The sequence below is a fragment of the Phyllostomus hastatus genome, unplaced genomic scaffold, assembly GCF_019186645.2.
Source record: "Phyllostomus hastatus isolate PE091 unplaced genomic scaffold, TTU_PhHast_1.1 phas_scaffold_555, whole genome shotgun sequence".
NCBI lineage: Eukaryota > Metazoa > Chordata > Mammalia > Chiroptera > Phyllostomidae > Phyllostomus > Phyllostomus hastatus.
In genome coordinates this window covers 9,339,449-9,358,607 of record NW_025334036.1, presented here as the reverse complement: position 1 = coordinate 9,358,607, position 19,159 = coordinate 9,339,449, and the positions used below count along the sequence as shown (strand labels likewise).

Genomic DNA, 19,159 nt, shown 5'->3' with positions numbered 1-19,159 from the left:
CTCACTTGGACACGTAAACTCTGACAAAAAGCAGCCCCATTGGAGGAGAAGTGGCAGGTCTGAGCCGCCTGCACGTGCACGCGAGCTGGTCCATCCCATCCCCAGCTTGACCTTGTCGGAGTCACCACGGCTCTGACCAGCTCCTGTCCAGGGGCGTGGCCACTGCGGCTGGCCCTGAGGGAAGCCCCCTGCTGGTCTGGGTGTGGAAAGGAGGTTCCTGCAGCCAACTGGAGGGTCCGAGTGCAGCCTCCCACCTCCTTGGGGCTGGTGCCCGTCCTGCCACCAGGAAAGTCTTTTGTTTTCCTTTGCTGCCTGCTGCTGCTCTGCTTCTCTCTTCCTCATTAGAAAAAAAATAGGTGAACATAATTTTTACAGCAAGCGTCCTTTTGGATGCTTTAAAAAAATCGAGAAATAAGTGACTTTCCCTTTAACAAGAGAGTCACACTGATAGCACATCTTGCCCTCTCTGTCCCCCCGCAGGCGGTTACCCGGTGGACATTCTGGAAGATGACCCCGACGGGTGCCGGGAAGCCGCCCTGGCGTACTACACCGCGCTCAGCGCAGGGATGCGGCCCGCGGCAGAGGTCTTCTCCCTCCCCACAGGGGAGCAGGTATGTCTGCTCCTCCTCGTTGCTGGAGAGCTGGGAGAAATCTGACTTGTTCGGAAGTAAGATGTTAATGAAAGATTATTCCAGCTTCAAGGGAGGAACCTTCTGCAGTGAATACTGTACCGATTCCACCTGGAGGAGCAGAAGGAATCCTGGACCGGGACTCTGGCGTCTGGCAGGGGAGCCCGGGTCTGCCGGGCAGTGAGCCACGCAGCCTGTGGTGAAGCCCCCGTCTGTCACTTCCGGGCTGTGTGGTCTTGAGCCAGTGTCTTAACCTCTCTGGTTTTGGTGTTCTGATCTCTACAGCTGGGGCAGTGACAAAGCTGTCTTCATGCTGCGGTTATGAGAATCAATTGAGATACTGTATATAATGCCTGGCTGGGCCTCAGTTTCCCCGTTTGTAAAACAAGGGCATTGGTCGGCCTCTGACTTCTAAGGTTTGACCCAGTTCTAGAATTTCGTGATTGGAATGATTTACACTAGTTGGGATGAGTGGCAGCCATCACGCCGTTTAGCACCGAAACAAGACTGCATTTGTGAGTCTGGGGCTGCACCTGAGTCAGGCACCTTTCTCCCAGATTGGAGGCTGGTTTGTTGAAAGAGACAAGGTTTTTCTTCTGTTGTGCACGTGAGAGTTTATTCAGCCCAGAAGTTGTTGCTCTCTGGGCAGCGAAGGTGGCTGGGGAGGAGAGGGTTTCGTGTCCCTGTGCCGGAGCTGTTCCAGAGTGAATTAACACAGTGATCTGCGCAGTTTGCGTAGTGTGGCTTCCTTGAGATTTGCGATCAACTGGGAGTCCGGCTCCCACGAGTGTTTGGGTTCCTCTGCAGAGGAGGCCACTGTCCACGCACGCTCTTAGCGCCCCCTAGTGGCGGCTGAAGCAGAAAGGAAAGCAAGCCTGTGGTCCTGGCCTGGGCTTACCCTTAGGGGTATTGGCAGGGGGTGCTGCTGCTTGGAGGGAGTGTGGGAAATGCTAGGTGACCTGAGACTTGTGGTGAAAAATGCCCTGCAGGACTTAGGGGTGAGGTTTCGACCACTTTTTTTTAAAGATCTTATTTATTTTTAGAGAGGGAAGGGAGGGAGAAAGAGAGAGAGAAACATCAATGTGCGGTTGCTGGGGGCTGTGTCCTGCAACCCAGACATGTGCCCTGACTGGGAATCGAACCTATGACGCTTTGGTTCGCAGCCCGCGCTCAATCCACTGAGCTACGCCAGCCAGGGACCACCTTTTATTTCACACTTCTTTTTGGGTTACATTACTTTTTAAAAACCTAAAATAGCGTATGCCCAGTGTGTGAATAATTTTGGTGTTATTAGCAAAAATGTAACAAAATATGACAGTTACCAAAATTAAGTCTTTTTCATGTGCTAGAAATGCTGGAATGACCGTATATCTCTTCCCCTCTTCTCAAGAATGTTTGATGAAGATAATTACTTGGTTTCCTAGCAGGCCTGGGGCGGCCTCCGTTAGTTAGGAAGTGGTGGTGATTTCCTGCCCCTCGCCAGGCTGAAAGGGTCCACACTGGGATGCTGTTGGCCCTCCTTTTGGCTTTCAGCAGAGTTAACTTTTCTTGGTGAATCCAGAGAGATTTTCCCAAACCCAAAGAACGGCGGTCTCACGGCGCACCACGCTGGTCTCCCTGAACGTCTCTTCTTTTCCTCATCGACTCTGCCTTCAGTCTCGCAGCGGTCCTGTCCCGTTTAAAAGGCAGTCCCACTCCCCGACTTTTCTGGTCGCGTAGGCGTTACGCTCATTGTAAACAATTCGGGAACGGTGGCCGAGGCCAGAAAAAAGGAATTCACCCACAGCCGACCGCTGTCCACACGCTGACGTGTCTCCCTCCGGCTCCTGTTTCTGCGTGAGCTTTCTGAGCACCAGGCCGTCTGCAGCACGGCTGTCTCCTGTCCGCACGGTGCTGTGTCCACGTGGTTCGTGACGGCCTCGTGAGCGCCATCTGCTGGGTGTGCCGGCCTCACGTCACTGCGGCTGCAGGAGGGCCGGCTGGGGACGCTTCCCTGGGGGGGCCTTGAAGACGGCAGGGGGTGGGGGGAGTGGGGGACACGGGGATGCTTGCAGGCCTCGGCACGTGTGAAGAGACAGCTCCCTGCAACCGCGGGGCCTGCCGTTAACTTTCACCAGCACCCCGCCTTCCTCACTCGGCCCACACATCCTTTTCTCGTTCTCCTGTACCCTCCCTGGTCTTCAAGTCAGCCTCTGCCCTGGAATGTGCCGACCCTTTGCCCCAGGAGCCGGGAGAAGCTGTGGGTTTGATGGTCAGAGAGAGGGCTTGGGATGTGGGCGCTGGAGAGAAGCTCCCTGGCACAGTCCCAGCGTTGGGTGGTTAGAGACCCCCGAGCACGCTGCTCGTTGCCCCCGTCACTCGGAAGCACGCACTGAGGCTCTCTGTGCCGGGGCAGTGGGCGGCCCGAGTGGCGTCGCTGTGCTGGACACGCAGGCCTGTCTGTCCATGGAGTGGCCTCGGGATGACCGTGGAGGCTGGTGCGGCAGGCGTGGCCCTCTGCTGTCCTAGACGGAGGCCCACGAGGAAGGGAGAGCCAGAGTGGGCGTGGGACCACCACCTGAGTGGAGGGCAGGCGGGCCAGAGAAGGAGCAGGCGGGCCGGGCGGGTGAGAGACGGCAGAGCGCCTTCGCCAGGGCGCTCGGCTCAGGGCCGGTGAGTTTTCCATTTCACGTCGCCTGCATCCCGTCACGCCCCCCGCGGTGTGACAGCGGCCCTCCAGCAACGGCGTGACTTCCCATGCCCTTCCTGCCCGGAGAGAACAACATGGCGATCTCGTTATCTCTTCCAGGTCACCCTCGAGGCGCCCTCCGTTTGCTTTTGCTCGGTGCATCGCGACGAGCCTCAGCACCAAATCTTGGCCTTGGTCAGTCCCCGGGACACCAAGACAGGTGGGTAGATGAGGATGGGCTTAAAGCACGTGCTTCAGATCTAGTGTTGACGGCGAATGGGAGCAAACACCTGGGAGACGAGGGCTGTGCGCCGAGGCGGGACTTAGAAGGACATCGAGCAGAAGTGACCGAGCTTCAGCTTCCGGAGCCCCCGCAGTGCGCTGTTTCTGTTCTGGGTCACAGGCAGGGGACAGCCCCTGGCCCGCAGGGACGGGTTCAGGCCTGCGTGTGAGGACAGCGTTAGCCGTTGTCGCTAGCCATGTGTACGGGCTGCCTGCACAGGGGGTCCTTTGGTTGGAGTGTCACCACAGCCCCGGGAAGCACAGGGACCACTTTTACCCGCCACTCCCCCATGCTGGGACAGAGGAGGGTCAAGTGACTGGCCCAGGGCCACGCAGCGGTGTGGGGTAGACGGTTTGTGGCAGGTGACGGCTGGGTGGGGCTTGTTTCTGGCGGTGACTCACCTATCCTTCCTCTGCGTGGTGATGAGACCACCTGTGACTGCTTTCAGCTCCGCGGGTCTGCGGAGGTGGGGAGAGAGAAGGGTTCTGGCCCACCTGTCCACCTGGAGCCCGGTGTACCCGGGGGCCCAGGCACCCGTCTCTGACCTCGAGGGAGTCCCAGTTTAAATTCGATCCCATTTAGAAAAGTTCACCTTTGTTACACCTTTCCCTATTTTACACATTCCCCACAATGATCAGCTATGACCTTTTTAATAAGAAATTAAAAAAAAAACCCACAACCCAAACCAACCCATAATTAGCTAGCCCTCCTTAAATGATGTATCTGGTGACAGGGTGGGGTTTAGGTCTTCCACTGCGATTTGCACATGGGGCCCCCTTCAGCTCTCCACCCCCCATCCCCACCTGGTGCCCCGCCGGACTGTGCCATACCCCTGTCCCCCGGCGGGTCAGTGTGGGCTTGCACTCCGCAAGTGCCCTGCTCGACCTCGGCCTCGACCTCGCAGCCCCGGGCGGCCTTCCCGTTGGGCGGGCTATTCCCTCGTCGTCCATGCCCAGCCTGGGAAGCGCGTAGCTAGCCGTCTGGTCTGGGAGTGGCGGGCGTGCTGGCCCCGAGGCCAGGGGTGGCCGGTCAAGGTGCTGGATGTCCACTTCTGGGCCTCGGTCTCCAGGAGCGGAGGGTCTGTGGTAGCCCCAGGCCTCCAGCGTGGGCTTGATGTTGGGACCCCACCCCCAGGGTGGGCACACGGGAACTCCCCAGGGAACGCCTGGTCGGAAGCCCCAGAGGTGTCCCCCGCCAGCTCTGGGAAAACGTCCACACGTCAGCAGCCCCCCGCCCCCCCCCCGCCCTCTCTCGGCATTGCGTCGCATTCTGGTGAGAGGTCTCCCGCGGGTTTGCATAATGTAAGCATATGGCCGACTCTCGTGAATCTGTTTCCTATTAAGTCGGTGCTTCATTTCTCGGTTGTTTTCAAGAATGTGGTGCAGTCCAGAATGCATAAGCTCCAGGAAGCCTCACTCTGGCCCTTTCCTTATGGAACAGCATTTTAAATAAAGTGTCCAAATGGTTTCCAGACTGCTGGGGGCCGTGTCGTGTAGCTGCGCTTCGGCGAGATTTCCAGAAAGCCCCTCAGGTGTTACTCATACCTCGTGCCCTCGAACCTGGCGTTTGGAAGTGGACACGCTGTATAAATGTCTCTCTGGTGGCCTGAAGCACGTGGCTTCAAAGCTGCGTGGATCCCCCTTGTGGCTTTGCATGTGGTCTCAGGGTGGAGGGGATCCCTGTGGCTGGTTTCTTTGTAGGTTTCCTGGGGCAGGTATGCTTGTGAGGGGTGTGTGTGTGAGTGTGTGTGTGTGTGTGTGGTTAGAAGGCAGTGAGAAGGATCACGGCTGTTTGATAAGCCCCACGTACGAGTTCATTATTGATAAGCTGGTGGAATCCATCACAGGAACTTCTGACAATCCTGTGAGCCAAGGGGAAACATCTCGGGGTTGAGGCTTGCCCGGTGGAGGGCAGACCGCCGTGAGGGGGCAGGGAGTGAAGCTTTTCACCCGTCCGGTGCCACAGTGTGGGCACGAGTTCCAGAAAGGCCCCGCAGGGTCGGTTCCAACCACAGGACGTGGCTGGAGAGGTGAACCGGCGGCAACAGTAGAGACCAGGGGTTGCGGGCGGAGGGCTGTGTAGTGGGACCACAGGGGATGCTTAGGGCAGGGAAGACCCTCCGAGTGGCCCTGTCCCGGTGGGTATGCGCCGTCTTTCATTAGTGCAGACCCTGCCCCTGGCATGTGACCCCGAGAGTGAGCACAAACGTCAGCTGTGGACTCGGGGGGGGGGGTCCGGAGGGGCCCGAGTGGCTCCGTCTGTTGTAAGGAGTTACGGCTCCGGTGGGGGGCGCTCTTGGGCGGCTCACGGAGGCCCTCGGGTGATGTTGGGTTTACTGAAGTGGGGGACCCACACCTGGGCCCCAAAAGACAGGGAACCCCCACCCTGGAACCCACCCTGGAACCTGTCAGTTTCGGTGTGTCGCCTGCAGGCTCCGCAGCGTCAGGACGCATCCCGTCCTGGGGCCGGCAGTGGCCATCCTCAAGGACGTCTGCAGTGTCCCCTCCCTGGGAGGGTGGCTGCCCTGGGCCCTGGTCGGTGCCGTCCCCACCCTTCAGCTCCAGAAACAGCTCCCGCTCTCCCCACGTGGGGTCTGTCCTTTGAGCAGCGGCAGCCGCTGCTGCTGAGACCGGGCCTCTGGGGGCCGCGGGCGGTGTGCAAACCGTCTCTCCCTCTCGGCTTCCTCCTCAGTCGTGGCCGTCCACCTGCAGGGGTCCTGGTGGGCCACCGAAGACGTGCTGAGGACCTCGGACCCTGCCAGAGAGGGGCTGGTGAAGGTGAGGCGGTCTCATTTGCAGCGGACGTCGCAGAGGGGGGTTTCGGGGTCGCTGCACCGTCCCCGGGTTAACGATTTAAAGCAGGCCCCCCTCTCGCCCCCGGGATTCGTGTCCCGGACTGCGTCACCAAACCCCGTGAACTGGGGGCCTATGCGGCAGAACTGGGCCGTCCCGCAGTCCTGCCGGCCGGCAGTCTGAGCTCACAGGGTCGGCCCGGTTGGCTCCTTCTGAGGGAGGGAGGGAGCGTCCAGCAAGTCCACGGTGGCCGGGAGCCGGCCAGCGCGGTGATGTCTCAGAGTGGCCGCCTGGTGGACTGGTTAGGGGGCTGTCCCTGCCTTTTTTCTGCAGAGGGGCCGGGCGGTGCTTAGGGGCTGCTGTTCTGACTGCTTGGGAAGAGTCTGCTTTGCCACGGAAGGAATTCTGATGAGGAAACCCCCACGTTTTCTGAAAACGCGGCCCAGGCGGCGAGCACAGAGACACTTGGGTTCTTCTGTCCTCCCACGGAGCGCGCCACGTGGCGGAGGTCTGTCCGGCCCCGGCCGCCGGGGGGCCAGCTCCCCGGTCCTTTCACGGAACGTAGGGGTTGACTTCTCTTCCTTCGATTCCATTTTGTTTCTTGGCCAGCTCTTCTTCACCACCTACCAAAAACAAAACAAAAACAAAAACAAACTTTGTTAATGTTCTTTCTGTGAATGTAATTAGCAGTCCTAATTGAGGGATTAGAACTGAGTCTTAGTTCTGTGTTTTCAGAAACGTCTCTGAGCGGCCTCAGCCCCTGTCACAGGCTGGTTTCCCCCCTGCCCCCCACCCCGCACCCCCACCCCCCATGATGAAACAGGCACATGGATGCGTTTTCTTCCTCCGCCTTCCTCCTGCCAGTTTCTGATGGAACACTTCCCCCTTGCCAGATGCAGTCTGCTTTCCTCTTCCCGCGTCCCTCTTAGCTTTTGCTGTTATTAGCTGATGGTTACACCCTCCGGCACCATGCCGATCACGTTTCGTGGCTGGCCCACGCTTTCTACGTCTGAGCTGGACTTGGCCGCCGCTGTCTGCGACACAGCGTCGGGTGGGGGGCCTCTCAGAGCCCGCTGGGGTGGTTTTCACAGATCCTCCTCTGCTCCCAGATTTGGCTCCAGATAAAGGTGAAATATTTTACATTCTGTGCCAGTGAACAACTTTGCTGGCACCGAACACTTGGTGCCATTTGCTAGGATGCTGCAAGCTGCCGCCTTTTTCTTATCAGAGCAGTGGAAAAGTACGCAAAGGTTTCAGACACCACGTGGCGGGGGGCGGGGAGGCTTAGCCCTTGGCCAGCTGGGGAAACTGAGGCTCAGCGAGGTGGTAAGCTGCTAAAGGTCTCCCAGCCAACGCAGGCTGAGAAGCCACAGCCAGAAGTGATGATGATGATGGTGATGGTGATGATACAAATTTAAGGCCACGTATTAAATATTATTAAACATAAAACCCAGCATGGATATTTGCACCTGGAAGAAGCGGACGCCCATTGTGGCCCTGGAGCTGGGGGCGACCTGGAGTGCACACCTGTCCCCTACGTGTGGGTCGGCGCCAGGGGCAAAAAAAGTCTTCAAAAATCTGATTTTTCTCTCTCATCTTGTTTTTTTTTTTTCCTTCAAAGGTTCAGTCGTTTGCGGAAAGGATTGTGCTTTTCATCCTCAACGTTGTTGTTTTGGGAAGACTGGAGAGAAGACTGGACGACGACGACAACATGTTTTTTTTACCTTTCTCCTGGAAGGAGGAGGCTAAAGTTCTGTGGAGGGACGGCGCGGCCGTTGGGTTTTACACAACCAAGGCGAAAGGTGAGGGGCAGCAGCGGGCGCCCTCCGGGGGGCCTTCCTGCCCCGGAGAGGACCTCGGAGCACGGCGGTCGTCGCTGCTGCAGCAGTCGTGCAAATAGACCCGGGGTTCGGGTTTCCTGTGCACCCCGCTTCCCGCTGCCCCTGCAGACAGCCTGCACCCTCGTCCGCGTGACGCTCAGGCCGCGCCGTGTTCTCCGTAGAAACCTTGCCGCGGCGAACGGTGCACAGCGACTTGGCCAGCACCGCGCTTCTCATTTCTGTTCTTGAATGTTACCTGCTGGGCGCCGGGTCGGATGCAATTGCTGACAGCCGAGCCGAGGCAGGCTGGGTGCCAGAGTTCAGGGACCTCATCTCATGGGGGACGGGACGGGGGCGGGCCGTGCCAGCCCGGGGCGGGCCGCAGGTTGGGGTGACGGACAGCGTTTCTGGGCGGGGACAAGCAGTGACTGTGGTTATGCGAGGACAGGTCTGCCTAAGGGGTTGGTCTCTTCAGAGTTTCTTTGCAGTCAGGTGCTTGTTTTCATAGTTTTGAAATTTTTAGGTTTGTTCTCAGTTACTGTCGGCGCACAGCACCAGTGCGGGGTGTACAACGCAGCGGCCCGGCGTCCCGACGCCGCGTGCGCGCAGCCGTCCCCGCCGTCTGCGTCCGCCTGTCCTGCGCGCTCCGCCTGGTCACGCGTCTTCTCTGCGGAAGTGTCTTGTCAGATGTTTTCCCCATTTTTTTATTGGGGCGCTTGTTTTCTTATTTAGCTTTGAGCATTCTTTACACGTTATAGATAGCATGTCTTCATCACCGTGTATTTTGAAAACATTTTCTTTTTGGTCCAACGCGGCGTGCGGAAGAGCAGAAGATTTACACGGGGACCGAGGTGGGTTTGTCCGCGTACCCGCTCTGTGTGGTCTCCTTGCCTCTGCTGCGCTCGGTCTGGGGACCCTCCCCCTGCAAACCCACTGGGCTTCCGCTCTCTGCCGGGTGGAGGAGCTGGGCACTTCGGGGGTGCACCCCTCAGCGTGTGTATGGGGTGTCCCTGAGCTGAGGTTCCTGAGGTTGTTTTCTGTGGTTACCTGGGGGTGCGTGTTTGGAGGGGGGTGAAGCGCCCTTCTCCTCACAGGGTCCCCTCAGACGGGGGCACAGGGCACCTGCGTGACCACTGGGGGCGCTCCCCTGACCTCTTGAGGGGGCCTGCCTGGCTCCTCCTCCGGAAATGTGCTGTATTTCCTTTCCCACACTGAACTGTCTCTTTCAAGTAGCATTTTAGTACAATTTATTGTATCCTTTAAGGTCACTTTATCGAAATGTAATTTTACATCCCACAAAACTGTATGATTCAGTGACTTTTATCCAGTTTAGAGAGTTGTGTGTGATCCTCACCCGGATCCCGGTTTGGGGCGTTTCCTGCACCCCAAGGGGCTGCCCGTTTGCCGTCAGCTTCTGCTCCCACCCGGCCCCAGGCCTGCACGGAGCTGTCCACTGTCCCCGTCCGCTCGCCCTTCCCGGGCCTTTCGAGTCAGTGCGGTGACATAGTGCGCGGCGCTTTTCCGCATCTGACTTCTTTCACGCAGTGTGGGGTGTCTGAGGCTCGTATGGGCCAGCTTTTCACCCCTCCCTGCTGCTGGGCGGTGAGCCAAAGGGGGAGCGCCACGCCGTGTCTGGGCGTCCCCAGCACGGTTTCCGGGCGGCGCCATGGTCTGGTGGCGGGTCGTTGTCGTGAACCGGGGTGGGGGGGTGGGGGGGGAGCCCGCGGTGTGGAGCGCTCTGCTGCGATGTCATCGGCGGTTCCGCGTGTGGAGCCAGCACGACTCCTGCTGGCGCCAGTGGCCTGGCGGGCTGGTGCAGGCCCGGTCGGCAGTCTCTCTCTGTCTTGCCTTCCCCGCAGGCAGCCTGTGCGGCGACGGCACAGGTGCGTGCTACCTGCTGCCTGTCTTTGACACCGTGTTTGTCCGGAGGGGACACCGTCGCCGAGGCCTGGGCATGGCCATGCTGTGGGACTTCTGCGAGACCTTCCGCGAGGACGGCGCGCTGGGCGTCAGCTGGCCGATCTCTCCTGCCATGCTCCAAGGTAAGCCCGCCTGCGTCGGGCAGGAGCACCTGGGAGGCAGTGATGGGTACACCTGTGCACCCAGGCGACTCTGGGCGGGGGGCAGGCCCTCGGAACACTCCTCTTCCTTCGGAGAAACCTCCCGGCGCTTCGGCACAAACGGGACTCGGTGCTTTGATTGCCAGGGCCGACCCTTCCCCGGCCCGAGAAATTACTGAATGTAGATGTGATAGACACCAAAGCTCCACAATGTCTCAGGGAGACGCAGCACCCAGACAGCTGCTGCTGGGCCCCCGTGCGCCTTTGCCCTTGCACCTGAAACCTGCAGCTCAGCACCTTCCCCGCAGAGCCAGAAGCTGCAGGGTGCCCGGGGACTGAGGGGAGGCAGTGCCGCGTATGTGGGTGAGCAGGCTGGCAGCTGAGGGCCTGCCGGCTCTCATCGCGTGCAGGCCTGCCTTCCGGCTGGGCGAGAGGGCCACCCACCCAGGGCTCCACGCTTGAGGGACTTCTGGCGGGCAGCTGCACCTCTCTGCATGGGACAGGGGTCTGGGAGCTCCGAGCGGGGTTCCCACCTGGGTGCAGGCCACTTCTGCTGAACCAGCCCCAAGCACTGGGCCTCCGGCATTCCTGCCAGTGGTGCCCAGGGCCTGAGTGGCTCCACCCCGGGGTCAGTGCACCTGGGAGCTGATCGTGCCACCAGTTTGAGTGTCCTTTGACCCCGGGGCAGCTGCTGGGCGATGTGGGTAGAGTGTGGGCCCTGTGGGTGGGTATGCACAGGCACACTTGTGACACTTGCAGTGTCAGGGGTGCCGGGCTGCGAGAAGCAGGGGCTGGCGGCTGGGGACTGGTGCTCTGGGTGTTGCGCAGTGTGGTGCAAAACTGCAAGTCGTCCGGGAGTTCTAAAGTAGAAGCCGGCTCTCCCTGCGCTTGAGGCTGCATTTGTCTGGACATGAGACCGGAACCTCTGGTCCAGCACTCCGCCAGCTCGGCCGGCTCCTTTCGAACACCGAGTGCTGAGTCCTGTAGGCCCCCCCCTCTGTGCTATGCCCTGGGTTGGACGTGCCCACAGAGGGCTGGATGGGGTCGCGTGGGCACCTGCGGGGCCGGGAGCACTTCCGCTCGGCCGCACGTGGGGCAGTGCCTCCCGGAGGTTCTCACGCGGTGGCCGAGGGCACGCCTGCAGAGGATGAGCTGGGAGGGCCCCCGGCAGGGGGAGGGGCGGGGCCCGAGGTGGGACGGGCGATGCTGCAGGGTGAACTGGGGGCCCCTGTGGACTTACGGTGAGGCCCTGACCCCGGTGTGCTCCTGCATGGAGACAGCACCTTCAGAGGGCAGTTAGGGTGCAATGAGGCAGTAGGTACGTGCAGGCCCCACCCAGTGGGTGCTGAGAAGATGGCCTTGTAAGGACACAGATGGGTTCAGGGGGAGGCCACTCGAGGGCATGTGCGCAGGTGGCCGTCCGCAGACCGAGGGGAGAGGCACACCCGCCGACACCTTGACCTTGGACTTCCACGCTCCAGAACTGGGAGCAAGTGTGTGTCTCTTGTTTCGGCCGCCTGCCCGTGGGGTCGAGTTACGGCCGCCGGAGCAAGCGGAGGGACTGGGGTGGAGGAAAGGCGGGCGCGGGGTGGGGAGGAAAGGACGGGGAGGGTGGTGTGGTATAGCGGGGATCGGAGCGGAGGCCCCGGTGGGCCGGCCTGTGCACGGGGTGGGGGGGTACGGCCGGCCGGGCTCATGTGGGGCTCCTCTGCTCAGTCTGCAGGAAGTTCCTGTCTGCCCACCCGGAGGAGCGGGGGCGCCTGTGGGAGGTGGAGCCCCCGGGGGCCTGGGGCCAGCGGGACAGCATCTGGCTGAAGGTTCAGCTGCGACAGTCACGACTTCCAGACCGTGAGTTGGCTTCTGAAAGTGCCCTTTGGTCTCGCTGTTTCTGTGGGTCCCTGCGGACCGAGTTGGGCCATGCAGGTGTGTTAGATTTGCTGTGGCTGTGGGAGCAGCCGACACCTGGCTGGTGGTGTCCTACCCCCCTCCACCTGCCCTTCCTGAGCACGCCTCTGTCTGACCCCCCTGCGGGCGCCCTGCTGACAGGTAGAAGGGGATTGGCACAGGGAGGGGGCAGGTACCAACACTGTTTGGAGAGACATGCAGGGTTTGCGGGGAGGATCTGGCCTCCTGCGCCCCTGTCCTCTGGGAGAATAGTGGCCGCATCCCACGAGCAGCCCTCTGCAAATGAGCAGCTGGCCCTGTTCACGGGCAGCATAGGATACAGGGACCTCCTTGTCCCCGAGGGCAGCCCTGTGACAGACACGTGCTGTCCTCAGCATGGTGTTTCCCGGCGGGGTTTGGATGGGGGGCATTGGCGTGGCGGGTCCCACGGCAGGTGGGGGAGGGAAGGCCCTCCGGTAGCCAGGGGCTGGCGCAGGGAGGCAGAGTGGTTGTCTCTGGGTGTCCAGGTCACTCCCGGACAGCGCTCTTTCCGTCTTCCCTGCTGCAGTGGGATGCGGCCAGCTCCGCCCTAAAGGGGAGGGCCCGGCGTGGGGCGAGGCGGGAGGGGCGGACCCTGCGGCTGTGGGCGCGCACTTGCTGAGGCTCCGGAGACTCCAGCAGTTCAAGTCCACTGGCCAGGGGCGGGCACCAGCCTTCCTCGCCTGCTGGCTTCTGAGCCCTTGTCCACGTGTGGTGCTGTCCCCACCTGATTTACCTTTGTCAGCGACAGGGAAGAGGGCCTTGGAGTGGAATGATCATAACAGTGACCATTTTGGTTTTTACCATGGTGCCTTTCAGCTAGAAGGCTCCACGCTCTTCAGATGCCTGCAGCTGTCAGTGGGACGGCCAGGCACCTGGGAAGGAGGCCGTGGCAGGGCTGGGCCCGCGATCCTACTGAGGCCTCTACGTGACCTGCCCTGTGGCACAGGGAGTGAGACACGCAGGGAGGCGGGCCGTCCGGGGGCGGGGGGGGCGGCCCTGGGCCGAGCTGACCAGCCCTGGGGGTTGTGCGGGGTTTCACAGAGAGCCTGCAGCCCTGTGTGCACCTGGCGTCTCGGGGGCCGCAGCTCCTTGACCGGGGACGGGAAGCCCTGATGGCCTGCCTGTCAGGGTGTGGGGGTGACGTGGAAACCGCACGGGCCGAAGGGGAGCATGTTCCCGCATAATCGGGGAGCTGGCTTTTTCTTGAGAATTGCAGGGCATGGGGAGGGGTAGGGAGGGGCGGGGCGGGGCGGGGGGGCGGCGGTTCTGCGGAGCTGGGAGTTGGTGCGTCTGATCAGAGGAGACCCAGCTGAAGTCAGGCACCAGGGCTGACACTCAGCGCACCCCGACACTCACCAGCTCCCTCCAAATCAGCCAGTGAGGGGACTTGGACGGAGAATGTTCCAGAAGCATGCATGAGTCCCTTGAAGGAAGAAGGGCCATCATAATAATCAGGGTACGATTAGGTTATGAAAGCTCTGTAATTAAAAAAAAATTCTGCCCTTTCACTCCCTGTGTACATCGGGGCCAGTTTCCAGTCCCCCCCACCTCTGCCTCCCCGGGGCGGGCGGCCGGGTGTAACCCCCTCCAGGCAGCCCCAGACGAGCAGCTCCGTGTCCTGCACCGGTTCCGTCGGCTGCAGACGCACTCCCTGGTTAGCGGCCTCCAGCCTGCTTCTCTCTGCTCAGAAATCCGTGGGATCGGCCCCTTAGACGTCCCCATGGGCCCCCCAACAGTGCAGCTTCTGGGGTCTCCTCTCCCCGGGAAGTCTCGCGGGGCCTCTCAGTTTGGTTTCAGTTTCTGGTCAGTCAGTTATTCTTCTACAGTTGTTTTCTGGAGCTGCTCTGCTTTCCCGGCCCGGTCACTGGTCCTTTTGCTTCAGAGTGTCGTTTGGAGGTTTCCTGCGGTTCCACGTGCCATGGGAATAAGCAGGGAAGCCAGGGGGGCCGACGGCTTCTGATGACCGAAGTGCAGCGTGGACGGTCCACATTCCACAGGGAAGTTGGTGTTCCTTTCAAACGCTGTAAAACCCAGTTTTGAAGCAGCATCGTCTGTGGATTAAGTCTTTTCAAGTTCACGAGATCCTGCCTCTGACAGCATCTGTGGTTTATAATGGCCCTGGAAGTATTTACTGGGCTTGTGGGTCATGATTTTCTCGCTCCGCTCGGCCGAGTAGGAAGCCTTTGAAATCTGGCTGGTGGGGCCGGGGCTGCGTCTGCGGGGCCCGTGGTGAGCTCCATGCGCCTCAGGGCTCTGTGGAGGCCCGGCGCTGGGCCGTCCGGGTTCTGCCCGGGCAGGGGTGTTGCTGGGGCCCGAACCAGTGACGCATGGCTTTGCGAGTTGTTTTTCACCCTTCAGCTTGTAGCTGTGCTCTCTTTCCAGGTGGATTTTTGATAGATCCGATTGTCATCTGTAGGGAAAGTGTTTGTCTTCTGTGTGCGCTGAATGTTGAAAGCCAGAAGGAGTCTCTGTAAAGAGGGGTGAAATATCTGAGCTGGGTGGGGGTGGGGCCGTGTCCTCTAATTTAGCTCCAGCTTGTCCTGGTGTTGGGTGGTACCTCGCGCAGCAACATCAGCGGCGTTGGGGGTGGGGGCTATGCTGGCAAGGGCCCAGAGCAGACCCTCCAAACTGGGTGGCGTTTTGTGTCTGAGGCTGGTCTCTGAGAGTTTCCGTGTCTCCCCCTAGTGGCCATTGTCGTCTACTGCGTCCTGCAAGGTGGTTCGCCCTTGACCTGTGTGGTCTCAGGTCCTGGCACCTGTGAGTTCAAATTCGTGCATTCATTTAAAAACTTACTGAGCTTTCATTGGTTGGGACTAAAATACAAGTAAGCACTTACTAGCTGCTAGTATACTGTAGTCCGTAACACATAAAAACAACCTCATACCTCAGGAAAGATAGAACAATGAGAATGGATTATCTACTTCATTCTATTATGCATTCTCTCCTTCATCCATCCATTCACTCACTCACTCACTCACTCACTCACTCACTCACTCACTCATTTATTCAAACATTTGCTCCTTCATTCGATGAGTCACCACTAATTCCGCGCCAGGCGCTGTCGGAGGGGCAGGGAGGCAGCAATGTATGGGGCTGGCAGCTCTGAGCCCCTTCCTGAGGCTGCACTTCCGTGCGGAGCCGCACGGGGGCGCTCCCGCTGTCTCACGTGAAAACGCCAAGGGAGAACGCAAGCGCGCTGGTATTTTTAAGTACTTACAGACAGTTGTTGCCACCCTAATTTTGCTGACTTGCGAAGTCTGGAAGTAAACTTTAAAATGTACTTATGTAGGTAACAACTAAGTAATGGATTTGTTCTTTTATTGAAAAATGTGTTTCATTTGTGTTTTCAACTCAGACAGGAGACTGCGCACTTTTTTGGGGATCGGACCCTCCCCCCTAACCTCCACATGGTGATTTGGGGCGGGCAGGTGCAGCAGACAGGACAGCGGTCCCATTCTGAGTTGGGGCTGATTTGGTAGCTGGGGAGGGAGGCTGCATGAATGTGTGTGTGATTGTGGGCGAGCTTGTGAGTGAAAATTCCAGTGAGCAGAGTGCAGGACTCAGCATGGAGCCGGAAAGCTGACCCCTTTTAATGCCCCAATAATGGGAAGGGAAGATAAACATTCCAGCTCAGAAATGCTTGAGTGGAACCACCGCTTCATGTCCCATGTCCTCCAGAGGGCGCTGTAGAGGTGCCAGGGTGACGGTCCCCAGGATGGCACTGGGTCCCAGTGATCAGGCGACCGCTGCTTCCAGAAGGGTCCCCAGCATGGTATTCATCTGTCGATTGTCCGCTGCCTCGGGAGCTGCCCCTGTTTGCTCACCCTGGTCTCTTGCTCAGGGAGGGCAGCTCTCCCAGGGAACCCCGCGGAGGACGGGAGCAGTCCCGGGCAGACGTCTCAGGATGATGGACCCAGGCAGTCCAGGAGCGGGGAAGGCAGCCAGGTACAGTGGTGGACCTGTCCCCTCGGCCTGCTTCCTGCGTTCTCAGTAATCGTGCTGTGCTGGCCTGGCGGGCTTCCCGCACACCGCGGCTCTGGGCTTCCCCTCGGCAGCGGCCCTTGGCTTAGGCCCAGCATCTCTGCGCTGTGCTGCACTGTGCTTCGAGGAAGGGCCTGTGTAAGTGGGCTTCTCAAGGTCCTGTCTCTCAGCCAGACAAGCTCCAGCAAAGCCAGGAGCGTGGGGGTCAGCTGTCGCCCTGCCCTGTGGAGGCACCACTGAAAAATCCGAATTGCGGGTTGTGCCATGGACCAGCAGAGCAAAAGTACAGACGAGCTTGTCTCTCCTTCCCGAACTCTGCCCCTCCAGTCTGGATGGTAGATGATGGCATGTGGCAGCAGCTGCCGTGTGCCCCAGAGTGAGGGATGGGAGACCAGGCCACGGGCAAGGATGGTCCTTTGTGGCTCTCAGTGGCCTGCGGCTCTTCAGGGTTTTATATGATTCTGAAGTAGCCCCCACAAGGTCATGGTGATAACACGCACTCTGGTGTGGAAGGGCCTTTGCTCTTGAACCCCTTGAAGAGTTGATGATTTTCAGATCCAAAACTTGCAGTTGCACCTGGTGGGCAATACTGCTCATTTTGGAAAGTGGGCCATTCTGTGACAGAAGATCGGACAGCAAAGGCTAGAAGCACTCGATGGTTTTAGCAGAGCTGCCTGGCACCTGATGCTCCTTCCAGCCATCCCTAGCAGGGGAGGGCTTGCATGTTCCCAGCAGAAAGACAGGCTTACCTGCGACCCCCCCGGGCCGCAGAGTGGAGAGCATCGTGCTTTGCCTCTCTGCTGATCCCTAACCTTGCTTTTAGACCTCGGAGGCCGTTAGAAGACCTGAGAAGCACCTGTCCCAGTGTGTTGTAACGCCCAGGGGCTTGTGTCTAGAAGTGTGCGCACGCAAGCGTACAAGGCCCGACTTTTACAGCAGCGCTTCCTCGCTTTGTTCGCTTCCTTGCTTTGTTGGCTTCCTTGCTTTGTTCTCGCTCGCAGGTCCCAGGCGGGACCTCCTTTCAGTTCCCATCCGCGGAGATGCGCTCAGAGCTGCTTACGCACCAGACACGGCGCCCCCTGCTGGCTGGCTCCTCGCAGCGAGGCGGGCCAGAAGTTCAGCAGCGTTCTCTGGAATGCTCTGTAGCTTCTCTTGTGATTTCAGGAGAGGATTGGTGGCGAGGAGCCGGAGGAGGCAAAGGAAGATCAGGACTGCGCGGTGGGAGAAGCCGCAGCGGAGTTGCCCGGGAGACGCTGCCGGGCGGAGCTGGACGGGAAGAGGGCCTAGAGGGCGGAGGTGGCGGGGCCGGCAGGGGGCGTGGCAGAAGCGTGTGCTGATCCCGCTCCTGACTCCCGGAGGCCCACCCTGTGGTGCAGGGCACGTGGGTTTTGTGTGGCCTTGTGCTCCCATCTATCCTTGCTGTGTCTTCCTCTGTGACCTTTGAGGTGCGAGTATATATTTCCCAGGCTCAGACTCCAGAAGCCCACTGGTCAGGCCTGATCTGGTGTCCCTTACTCAGGATGAACTTGGACACCTGCATAGGAACTGCACGGATGAGCCGTTCTTCAGCCCAGGAAGCTCCAGGGAGGGCCGCGCCTGGGCGGTCTGCACAGCAGAGAGCCCTCAGGGTGCGCCCCAGCCCCGAGGGAGCCACGACACAGCAGACTCGGGGGACTCCAGGGAGACACGCCCCTTCCGTGGAGAAGCTCCCTGAGGGTGGGGCCGGGCTGCCTGGTGCGCACACCATTGGCCTCTCGCCGCGGATGTCTGGCCTTAGAGGGTGCTCCAGGCGGGCCACAGGGTCTCAGCCGTCACCCGTGCAGAGGGGGAGCCACTGGGGGAGTTTGGGCTGATGGCCCTGGTAGCGTCTTGGTGCCCTGCGTGTGACTGAGCCGGATGTGACACGGCCTGCCCCTTCTCAGACGCGTCCCGCAGCCCTGCCGCGGCCACGTGCTCGTTCGCCGCTGGGGACTCAGAGCGAAGCCAAGGACCGCGCTCCCCCAGCCCTGCTACTCATTCCCTCGTCCCTGTGTCCGTCCGTCCATCCATCTGTCTTCCATCCATCTGTCCATCCATCCACTCACCCATCTGTTCACCCGTTCATTCAGCTGCTGTCCATTTGTCCATCCATCATCCATCCAGCCAGCCACCCACTCACCCATCCCCCCGTCTGTGCAGTCATCTGTCTGTCTGCCCATCCGTCCATCCATCCCAATGTGGATCAGACGCGCCGTGTGTGATTCGGCCGTGCGCTGCGACCACTGTGCTGCCCCACACATGACACAGCTGCTCCGCGCTCCCCTGAACGGGAACCACAGGGAGCGTCTCGGGGGTTGGTGATGTGTCTGCCCAATAAAGGATTCTCCTGCAGAAAACACACCCTGGTGTCGGCGTGGTTCCTGGAGGTGCGTGTGGGTGGCCGCACAGAGCCAGCAGGGGGTGCACGGGGACTTCCCGCCAGGCAGGAGCTGCCTACGGCCCCACGCAGGCGTGCTCCCCGGCAGGGGCCCTTGGCAGTGTGCAGGCGGCTGCAGCGTGCATTGACCCTTGTGCGTGCCCTCATTGTTGCCGCCTCGGGGGTCCACGCCAGCTGTGCTAGGCGGGCACAGAGCAGGTGGCTCCTTGGGTACCCAGGGTGGTCATCACAGTTGGGTGAGGGGTGCTGCTCGACGTGCCGGGACAGCCTGCAGCGCCGTGCGAAGCTGAGGGACAGTGCCCAAGATGGGCAGGGGCCCTTGGTCCTTGAGTTGGAGGTGTCTGCAGTCCTGGCCCTTCTCGGCCCTGTTTGCTGTGGCTCCGGAGCGGTCTTGTGGCATCCCCCAGGGGAGCCCTCGCACTGCGCCTCATGGGCTCCCTGCGGCTGGGTTCCTCCGTGGAGAGGGCTCAGGGCCCAGGGCTGTGGCTGCCTCCAACGCTGGGGCCAGGGTTTGGCAGAGGACGCCAGGCCAGGGCGGGGGCTTTCCATCCTGTGCTTCCCAGCTCTGGCTGGCTAGAAATCTC

The 19,159-nt window shown here is 60.3% G+C and overlaps 1 protein-coding gene across 7 annotated transcripts in view; it reads left to right on the top strand.

Moving 5' to 3' along the window:
- Positions 1 to 18,538, top strand: part of LOC123809735 (protein FAM169B-like) — a 53,114-nt gene extending 34,576 nt beyond the window's left edge. For 5 of the 7 annotated variants that reach the window (XM_045825006.1, XM_045825009.1, XM_045825005.1 and 2 more), the window contains 8 exons: positions 481 to 611; positions 3,418 to 3,517; positions 6,272 to 6,357; positions 7,994 to 8,174; positions 10,052 to 10,234; positions 11,969 to 12,100; positions 16,020 to 16,123; positions 17,324 to 18,538. In XM_045825006.1, coding sequence (XP_045680962.1) covers positions 481 to 611; positions 3,418 to 3,517; positions 6,272 to 6,357; positions 7,994 to 8,174; positions 10,052 to 10,234; positions 11,969 to 12,100; positions 16,020 to 16,123; positions 17,324 to 17,446 — 1,040 coding nt within the window. In that variant the 3' untranslated portion in view covers positions 17,447 to 18,538. The remainder of the gene's footprint in view (positions 1 to 480; positions 612 to 3,417; positions 3,518 to 6,271; positions 6,358 to 7,993; positions 8,175 to 10,051; positions 10,235 to 11,968; positions 12,101 to 16,019; positions 16,124 to 17,323) is intronic. The other 2 variants (XM_045825007.1, XM_045825008.1) reach the window with 2 other exon arrangements.
- The last annotated feature ends 621 nt before the right edge of the window (positions 18,539 to 19,159 follow it).